This window comes from Mus caroli, chromosome 2 (assembly GCF_900094665.2).
Source record: "Mus caroli chromosome 2, CAROLI_EIJ_v1.1, whole genome shotgun sequence".
Taxonomy (NCBI): Eukaryota; Metazoa; Chordata; class Mammalia; order Rodentia; family Muridae; genus Mus; species Mus caroli.
In genome coordinates, this window is record NC_034571.1 from 150,030,052 (window position 1) to 150,040,511 (window position 10,460).

Sequence of the window (10,460 nt, forward strand, 5' to 3'; positions counted from 1 at the left end):
TTTGCTTGACTTTAAGGACAGTCAAATAGTTTATGAGAAGAGGATTTTGTATTTCATTAATAATTCTTTTTCGGGCTGGTGAGATGGCTCAGAGGGTAAGAGCACCCGACTGCTTTTCCGAAGGTCCGAAGTTCAGATCCCAGCAACCACATGGTGGCTCACAACCATCTGTAATGAGATCTGACTCCCTCTTCTGGAGTGTCTGAAGACAGCTACAGTGTACTTACATATAATAAATAAATAAATCTTTAAAAAAAAATAATTCTTTTTCTTCAAATCTACATGTCTCTTTAACATATAAATTAGAAAGATTAAATAGTGCCTATAATGTAATAGTAACTAGGAGGGCTCAGTGTTCTTTTTGCCTCGGATCTGTTCATTCATACCAGTTCTGTCCAAGCCATTTAGTCATCCGCAGCACAGCCATGGTTTCTATTCCTGTTACAGGCCTGTAATTTCAGGGGAAGGTGGAGACTAGCCTGAACTACATAAAACCTTGTCTTTAAAAAAAAAAAAAATTTAGTATTTCGATTTTCCTGGTATTCTATATTGTGCAGGGTCCCCTAGCACAAGTATTTGCACTTTGAAGGACTCAGGAGTCTTCTCAGTGTATTTTATAGATTTCTATTAAATTGTTGATGTGGGGCTTGTTTGTTTGCTTGCTTTTGTTTTTGTTTTTACCTCTGTGGAACTGGAGGTTAAATGTGGGACCTTGAATATGACACTCTACCACCGAGCAGTGTCTCCTGCTCTCTTTTTCTTTTCTTTTTTCTTTTGAAGCAGGGTTTTACTAGGTTACCCAGGCTGGCCTTGAATTCCTTCTTCAATTGAGGCTAGCCTGAAACTCCTTTGTAGTTCAACCTGACCTTGAATTTAGGATCCTGTTATTTCAGTCTCCCAAATAGCTGGGATTACAGGCCTACCACTTCAAATTGTAAATATCTAGGGTTTTTTTGTTTTTTCACCACATTAAAATTATCAGGAATTGCCTACTCTTTTTTTTTTTTTTTTTAAAGATTTATTTATTTATTACATGTAAGTACACTGTAGCTGTCTTCAGACACTCCAGAAGAGGGCGCCAGATCTCGTTACGGATGGTTGTGAGCCACCATGTGGTTGCTGGGATTAGAACTCTGGACCTTCGGAAGAGCAGTCGGGTGCTCTTACCCACTGAGCCATCTCACCAGCCCCAGGAATTGCCTACTCTTAAAAGTATTTTGCTTTTATCCGTTACAATGTTCTCAGTGTCTGTATAGACATGTAACTTTGTATGCTTGACCTGTTTATGAAAATCCCTATCAGATATGTTTGTTGGGGGCTTGTTTGTTTGTTTGTTTGTTGTAATTATTTTTTATGGGTATGCATGTTTTGTCTCCATATACATCTGTGCATCATGTTCATGCCTGGAACCTACGGTGACCAGAGGAGTGTGTCAGATTCCCTGGAGTTAGAGTTACAGATGGTTGTGAGCCACTATGTTGGTGCTAGGAATTGAACCCAGATCCTCAGAAAGAGCAGCAGGTGCTCTTAACCTCCAAGCCATCTTTCGAGCCCCAAGACTGGGTGGGGGTTTTGTCATGGCAGTAGAAATACTTGAGGGTCCCCAGAGGAAAAAGAAGGGCCCAGAAAGTTTGTGTATGTTCCAGTGTTTAAGAAGCCCACTGTCATGTGACAGATGGATGGTGTCAGGTGGATGGATGGGTGTCCAGAGGACATTCCTCTGTGCTCATTTGCCATTTGTCCTTTTAGAAGGTTCTCTGTGCATGCATGTCAATGGCTTTAGTGATGAAGCTGACCAGTCCACAGACGTGGGGATGCAGCCACAGTGTCGTCTTCTCCTTGTATCTTCCCCAGTGTCTTATTCAGCAGCTCCAGCCCTGCTCTGATCCCCAGAATGTATCCTTCTGAAATGTGGTAGCTGCCCTGGAGCTGGCAGGGAGAGAGGGACAGGTTAGTGACGATTTTTGTTCTACATGGATCTGTGACAGAAAATTTGAAGCAGCATTCTTATTTCCAGTATGAAGATATAGGTGCTGTTCTTTCAGCCAGATGATGGCTGAACAGATGTGCTTGCTGAGGTTTCTGGTTGTAAGAGCAGGCCCTGTGATGTGAGCATTGAAGGATGAGCCTTCTGAGGCATGAGAGGGCCTCGGCTAGGTTAGACCACATCCAGGTAAAAGTTTACTTCCTTTTTCTTTTCCCACTTCCTGGTCCTGGCATTGGAGCTGTGGCCTTGTGCATGCTAGGTAAGTGCTGTACTACAGAGGCACAAAAGCCAGCTTCTCCATGCTACAAAGTAGCTCTTGGAGTTACATTCAGTGTGGTACCACCATTATTTAAAGCAAGGCCCTTCATGAACTGCATTGCACATGATTCTCACCTAGGAGGAGATGTGCCCTATGTCCCATAGCACAGCAAAATATGATAAAGGAGACAGCCATGGTGCCCCATAGCTGCTTTTCAGCATTCAGGCCACCCCAGTGTGAGTTCATATGTAAACACTCTAGCCAAGGGAAGAGTGGGTTTGAGAAAGCTTATATTCAGGTCAGCATTTTTTAGGTGAGTTGCTAGAGGAAACACAATTTTGTTTGTTTCAAAAATGAAATTGCTGTAGAAAGGTCACTGTCATTTTAACCTTCTTACCCCAGAGCTCATCTGTAGCATGTCAGGTCTGGCTCACTGCCCTGGCCATAAAAGGCAAAGAATGTGGAAGGCCCTGCTCCCTCAGCGCTTTGTTCCCTCTGCCATGATCCCTGAGTTCACAGTGTTAGCCAGTGCTGTTAGTGCACTTTCTCCTGTACTTTGTGGCTGTGAGGCAAGACTCCAAGGCTTTGCCAAGAGCATAAATCCTAGACGTTATCTTAGAACACACCTTAGGCTATCTGTATTTGAAACATTGCTTGGCAGCCACAGAGACTCTAGAAGCTCATCACAGTCCCCTGGATCTTGACTCCGGTGGTGGCAGAAGGTCAGGTATGATGTGACCTGTTTCAGGGTTCTGCACTGATGTTCAGTGGGCAGGCTGGCCGCTGCAGCTAGGGGCTGAAGTATGCCCGAGTAGGAAGGGAATGGGTGGGGCTGTTGGGTTTGCCTTGGCTTCTTAGGGAAGGCACAGTGAAGAATGAGAGCAACAAAGACCTTGTATTGTGGGTGGAGGGTGGGGGGCAGCTGCCAGAGAGACCACGGCCAGCAAATCACTGCAGCAGCAGCATCCTGGGGTGTTCATGGTGTGACTCCTAATCTCTTAAATGCATGGACCAAACAGGGAGGCATGAGTAGTAGACTCCCATGCCTGGGTCAGGATCACACACAAGCATAGGAGACTCTAAATAAATAGCCTGTGGATTCTGTCCTTGCCCTGTTTAAGTGGCTTTTGGAGTGCTAAAGAGACAGGAAAACTTCACCCTTTGGGAATCAGGGTACTTCTAGTGGGCCATAGGAAACTGCTGGGTGATAGTCACTGTTCTATCACTGTGAAGAGATATCATGACCAAGGCACCGCTTAAAAGAGAAAGCATTTAACTGGGGGTTTGTCTACAGTTTCAGAGGCTTAGTTCATTATTATGGCAGCGAACATGGCAGCACACATGACACTAGAGCAATAGCTAAGAGATATATCCTAATCCACAGGCAGAGAGAACTGGGCCTAGCATGGGCGTTTGAAACCTCAAAGTTTACCCCCAGTGAGACACTTCCCTGCAAAGGCTACACCTACAATAATGCCACACCTCCTAACCCTCCTCTAGTAGTGCCAATCTCTAGTGACCAGGGATTCAAATATATGAGCCTGAGAGGGCCATTTTTATTCACATCACCACAGGTCTTATTGTGGAGGGGGCAGGAGTTGTGACACACACTGTTCTCCAAGGGAGCCTTTCAGCAACAGCTCGAGGACCACACACTGCTAAGAGGAAAGACATGAGAGTCTTTGATTTTCCTGAGCTCTTATTGCCCTGCTTAAAACTAGGACACTGGGAAGTTCCCTTGGGGCTGGAGTGGGGAGTACACTCCCCTACCTTGGGGAGTGTCAAAACAGGAAAGAATAGAAATGTGAACTGAAGTTACACATGGGGTAGTTTTGCTTGGGCTTGTTCTTGAATGCTTTCATAGACTGTGACAGCATTTATAGTTGAGTTCATTTGGAAAGCCTGAGTCTTCAACAAGGGAGGAGATGGAATCTGCTCAGTGACCATAAGAGGGCTAGCTACAGCGTGACCTGTTCCTGTCTGTCACTAAGCTGGGCTGTTTAGCTGCCCTCCGAATAGCCCTTGTTCTAAGGCAGTCTTGCCTTGCAATAGGAACTTGGAGGCCATGTCTGCTTGCCCTGTTGATTATTTAAACCTCTTGGCCCACAAGGGTTTCATTTGTTCTGCTTTTGAACAGGATCTCTCTGTGTAGCCCAGGTTGGCCTTCCCTCCAAGTGCTGTGATTAGTCATGTGTTATATCTAGAAAGAGACCATTGGCCCGATGTCTTAGACAAGTGCCACGTAAATATTGGTGCAGGCAGAGGCAGGGGGCCTTGGCCTTGTAGAGCCCAGGCTTAAATGTGGCTTCCATTGCAGGAATGAAAGTGTTGCCTGAAGTCCAAGTTTGAGGAAGATTTCTATACCTATGTTTGTTCTCTGTGTTGCTAATTTATCCCACTGCCGTGCTGGGCACTGTGGGGTGTGGCGGATATGGAGTGAGGCACCTGTGTCCAGAGCTTCCTGGTTTGATGGGAGAGTCCTTGTTAATAGTTTTCCATACATCCTCAAGATTGTGTCCTGTGTGCAAGGCATTTGGCATTGAAGAACTGAGAAATGACTGCTGGGTGTAGTGGTGCACACCTTTAATTCCAGTACTTGGGAGGCAGAGGTGTGTGGGTCTCTTGTGAATTCAGGAACATCCTGGTTTCCGTAGTGAGTTCCAGGACAGCCAGGGCTAAATAGTGAGATTCTATCTCAGATCTCCCTAGTCCCCCAAAAGAACTAGGAATTAAAGAAAGGTCTTTATGCCAGGTGGTGGTGGAGGCAAACGACTTTAATCTCAGCATTCAGAAGCAGAGGCAGGCAGATCTCAATGAGTTCAAGGCCAGCCTAGTTTGCAGAGTTCCAGGACAGACAGGGCTATACAGAGAAAATGTCTAAAAGAACCAAAATGGGTGGGTGGGTGAGTGGGAGGGAGGGAGGGAGGGAGGGAAGGAAGGAAGGAAGGAAGGAAGGAAGGAAGGAAGGAAGGAAGGAAGGGAGGGAGGGAGGGAGGGAGTGGGAGAGAGAGAGAGAGAGAGAGAGAGAGAAAGAAAGGTAGGTAGATAGAGAAAGAAAGAAAAGAAAAGAAAAGAAAAGAAAGAAAGATCTGTCTGTCTTCCTAGTAAAGGCTACTCCTGTACTTCAGGCAGGGAAGGAGGAAATGTGTCTTAAGTAGGATGAAGAGCCAGAACCATTGCTAATCCCTGGCCTCAGCATCTTCCCGGTGCTTTGGGTGCACACCTTTAGGAAAGTCTACGCATGGGTCGGGCCTTGAAAACCTCCTTGTCCTTACAAAGTGCTTGGGGGGGGGGGGGGGGAATAAGCCTCTAGTGTTTCTAAGCCTCAGACCTCACATAGCCCAGTGTTTTCTCATACAGATTTATTAGAAGTGTTGTGAGCTAAGGACAGAAAACCCTGCCCCATTTCTATCATTGGAAGTATAAACTAAAGGAAGGCAGAAGTCCGATGGGACTGAGGTTAACACAGAGCAGCTACTGGGATCTCTGGTCGACCAGCAAGGGGCAGGGGCTGTAGAGCAACGGTGTGGGTGGACACCTGCTCTTTGGGAACTAAGTGGATTTTCTCAGGCAGGTGGAGCTCAACCAGTAGGTAGAGGGGCCTTTGCTAGAACCCAGAGAAGCAAGAGGCCCTCCAATGCTTTGGGCTCTGACTCGTGGTAACAGGGCACTTTGTACCTTCTCAGTGGAGAGGGTACAGGGAGAGTAGATTCTAGGTGAGGCTGGTAGCCTCCTAGAGAAATTAGCACAGAGACTTCAAGGACTACAGACCAGGTGGTGGTGGCAGGTGAGTGTTTTGAGCATGTAGAGAACTTGCTTATGAGTGATTGATCTGGGGTGGTCTGTAAGCTTTTAACACAAAAACTGTGCTTTCATCCCTCCTAACTCGGGACCCTTAATACAACTTCTCTTGTTGTGGTTGACCCCAACCATAAAATTATTTTTGTTGCTACTTTTATCACTGTAATTTTCATACTGTTATGAATTATAATGTAAATATTTTTAGAGATAGAGGTTTGCCAAGGGGGTCGCAATCCACAGGTTGAAAACTGTTGGTCTAGATGAAGCTCTCAAAAGTCTCAGCAGCATGTGAGCACCTATATATTTATTCAGCTGTTGAGGGCCTACAGCACATCCGTCAGCTGCTTTGTTCTTCCCCACTCCATGTGCTGGGCTGCATGGCCTTTCACAGGTTCTCAGCATTATGGAAAACTCATTGTTTCTTTGATACAGCTGGACCTTTGGGTGCTTGACTGATGCAGTGTGATGCTGGTCCTGAGGAGCCCTGCCAGTCTGGTTGGGGTACAGAACAAGTGGGTGGGACTAGCTGATTGGCATGGGGCAGCCCAGCAGTGTAACCCAGGCTCTTTTCCCATTGTCTTTCTAGGAGTATAAACAGAAGCTTGCTCGAGTAACCCAGGTCCGCAAGGAACTCAAGTCCCACATTCAGAGCTTGCCGGACCTTTCGCTGTTGCCTAATGTCACAGGGGGCCTGGCACCTCTGCCCTCTGCTGGTGACCTCTTTTCAACTGACTAGGACAGGTATCGTGCCCCAGGTTCCCATGTGTGCCAGAGAAAAGAAGCAAGTCACTGCTGGAGACAGTCCCCTGCCCCAGCTCCATCTCTTCAGCCAGCATCTGCCTCAGTAATTGAAGCGGGGAACTCTGACTTCTCACTCTCCTCCGGCTCCCCTCTGAGCATGGTTCGGAGCCATGCAGATGGACTCAGTTTTGATTCATATTTGCTAAGAACACAGACTTTCCCTCCCACTCATATCTCTTGCCACTGCTGCTTTTCCATCTTTCGCTCTCTTACACCCATAAGCCATGAAAATCATGTGTACTTCTGGAAGCTTTCAGGAGAAGCTTGCCTCAGTGACAGCACATGTCATGGAAGTCTGAGCTGGCCTTGACTAGGTTCAGAACAGGCTCCCAATGAGGACACAGGCTGCAGGGATTGGGCTTTCCTGGCCACCATTGCTCACAAGGTCGGCAGCATAGCTTTGCCACAAAGAGTTTGCCAAATTGCCGACATTTCCTGATCTAAACACTTCTGTTAGAGAAGTGTTGTCATGGTTAGGTGTGTTTATTTTGCGAGCATTCTAGAGAATCCAACAGTAAGATTCGAAGCTGATCTGAGACATAAAGTTATAGCGCAGGTACAGAGTGGCAGGGCTCACAAGTCATTTGCCAGGCTTCTCACCACAGCCTTCCCTGCCACATTGCTCCAAAGTCCCCAGTTTCAGAGCGCCTTCCTAAAGCAGGACCCTCTGTCCCCTGGGGCTGGGAAGGGAGCTATTGGGATAGCATGCCCAGGCTGATACCTGCTCCACAGCTGGAGTCTGGGCTCTCGTGCAAGTTGCTCTCACCCCGGAGCTTACAATAACACCACCATGTGACGCATCCACAGCATGGTGACTGAACTTGAACATCTCTACAGATAGGACACTGAGCGTGCCAGGCAGTTCCTGCCACTATGTGCATCCTTGCTCCCATGCAGAGAGAGGAGCACTCAAACGACTCCCCTCCAGCAGAGGAAGGGAGAGGCAGGAGACTAATTTGGGGTTGAATTCCATTATCATGCCAGCTGACGTTATGACTGAATGATGTAGTTGCGATTTTTACGTCTAGTAAAGAGTGGGCCTGGCCCTGGAAATGACTGTAATCTGGCAGGCTTATATTTGACATTGGAAAGGGCAGAAACCATTTTTCCTACTAGCGTGATAGGAATTGTCGCCCAGAGCTGAAGTCCAAAAGCCATAAGAAGGAATTCAGTGAAGGGGCCTGAGAAGCTTCGTTGCTTTAAGTTGCTGTTTTCAGGATCACCAAAAAAAAAAAAAAAAAAGCACACATTGTTTTTACACGTTAAAGCAAATCTGTGTGTCACCAAGTAGGCAGGCTTTGGTTGAAGAAGCCGCCCCACCTGCTATGAGATGGGACTCAGTTCCACTCTGTCCAGCCTGGTCTTCGTGGAAGCTGTTATTCACATAGAGTGCAGGCTGCTGTTTGCTTGTTCACTCTGCCTTTTCTGTCAGCATCCTTTTCTCCAGAGGCTACAGGACAGCACTGACTCAGGTGAAACCCCTGTCTCTGCTTCGGAACACCTCCCCACACACCACGCCACTTTACTGTCACATGCACACACCACTCTGAACACGCCCAGACACTGCTTTCCCACAAAACAGACCAAAAGACGGTAGCAGCTCTGCTCTGATGACAACTTAGTGGGTCAGCTCAATGTTGTTTATTCTTTGGAGTCTCTGGCCAGCAATCAGTGCGTAACTCTTACAGCAGGATCAAGACGTGACCAGTATCGATTATGTAAATGAGTGTGTTGGCCTCATTATACCACTTCCAGCAGCTCTCCTGTGAGGAAGTTAGTTTCGTTTTAATGAAATGCTTCAGTTTTTAATCTACCTTGTTGTGTGCCTCCACCATGCCCCCAGTCTCCCAACTGTGCGGACTTCCCTTGTTTAACTTAAGTGAAACTTTTGTCCCTGAGAGTTGATCTGGTGGGTGGGGTGGGTGACTTCTGGTTTTGTGTTTCTTTAGGGCATCCGTAGGCCTCAAGGATCTTTCCTTTAGGGTCATATTCATCAGAAAGTCTTCAGTCTTTCTTTGTTTTTGTTTTGTTTTTCTTAAAGGATATTTTTAAAGCTTAAATTTGTATATTAATTTAGGACTTTATTTAGAAGTATAGGCTGTCATTGGTGGCAGCAGTATATTCTGAAATGTCTCATAGATATATATTTTTGAATAAAGATGGTGTTGTTGAACAACATTCTGTGATGTTTCTTCTCCCTGCCTCGAGCAGTGATTAGTGATCATCAATGGAGGACGCTCTGTCTGCACAGAATCTTCCCCTGGGGGCTGGTAGTGGTACATGCGCAAGACAACAGGGTGAACTTACTCTCCAAGTCTCTCTTGGAGTTTGATTGGCCAGTTAGCAGTCCACACTGTAGCAGAGAGCGCCAACTGGGTTTCATCCTTGTGTAGGCGTGAAGATTGGTTGGGGGGCGGGGGACGACTGTTGATGCCCCCCCCTCCCCCCGCCCCACCAGAGGCTGTCTTGGGAGGCCTTTGGTTGCAGTCTTTTCAGTCACACCACCAGGCCTCGTGGGAATTGTTTGATTTGCAGTATGGTGAAACTGCTCTTGGAAAGATGGAAAATAATCAAACATCATCTTTTTTAAGTGTTTTCATGGACTTCTCTTCTCCTGGTGTTGACATCCCGTGGAAGACCCTGATGACTGGAGACAGGGTGCTCTGAAGCAACTGGTGTGGTTGGGAATGGTTGAGATCTCCCACTATGGGGTTACCTCCCAGGTGGGGTTACCTGTTTCTCATGATGCAAAGGACTTCCTTTTTAGTAATGGTGGTCCATCAAGACCACCTGAAGCCGAAGTCCAAGTTCACTATCAGGAAAGTGTGTGAGTTTTGCCTGCTGGTATGTATGTGCACCATGTACATGCCTGGTGCCTGTAGAGGCCAGAAGGTGGCATTGGATTCCTTGGAACTGGAATTACAAATGGTTGTGTGCTGGGGATCAAACCTGGGTCTTCTGCAAGAGCCACAAATACTCCTTACTGCTGAGCCACCTCTCCAGCCCTTCTCCCAATCCCCAACAGTGTTCTGGTTTAATAAAGGTTGAGTGTAAAGTATGAATCGAAGTAAACAAGATCTCCTGTGTCCCAGCTTTTGTGACCTCGTTAATTCCTTCCCTCCTGCCTATAAATAGTATGTCCATAATTCTCTCTTGATTCCCATTAGCATGACTCTGAGGCCCTCATGGCTCTGAGGGCCTCACAGCTGGAGGACCATGAGTTGACAAATCTGCAAAACACTACCTTGTAGGATTAGAGCCTTTAGAGCCATGTGACCTTCCTGGAGCAGGCGCCTCCGTTCTGGGCCTCAGTTTTCTTGTCTTTGAGAAGTATGGTAGATTATTCCCAGGCTCTCTGAAAGCCGAGAGTAGTTATTGCCTCCATAGCCTTTGAGAACTCTGGGCAGCATTAGCATGTCCTGGGGTGCCAGTAATACAAATGTCTGTAAGCAGGGTCCTGAGCCGCTAGTAAGGTTCAGTGATGCCTTAGAGATTTGGGTCTGCAGGGATGAGGACCCAATTGCTGAGGCCAGGAAGATGGGTGAGCGCTGTGGCTTGCCAGCTGTCAGCTGTACTGGGTTTATTTGGGGTCTTTTAGAAAAAGCCATTTTC

The 10,460-nt window shown here is 46.9% G+C and overlaps 1 protein-coding gene across 3 annotated transcripts in view; it reads left to right on the top strand.

Annotated features, from left to right (window-relative positions):
• Positions 1-9,925, top strand: part of Rprd1b (regulation of nuclear pre-mRNA domain containing 1B) — a 51,559-nt gene extending 41,634 nt beyond the window's left edge. For 2 of the 3 annotated variants that reach the window (XM_021155898.1, XM_021155899.1), the window contains exon 7: positions 6,634-9,925. In XM_021155898.1, coding sequence (XP_021011557.1) covers positions 6,634-6,783 — 150 coding nt within the window. In that variant the 3' untranslated portion in view covers positions 6,784-9,925. Of the gene's footprint in view, positions 1-1,854; positions 1,951-6,633 lie in introns of all 3 variants that reach the window. The other variant, XM_021155900.1, reaches the window with a different exon arrangement.
• The last annotated feature ends 535 nt before the right edge of the window (positions 9,926-10,460 follow it).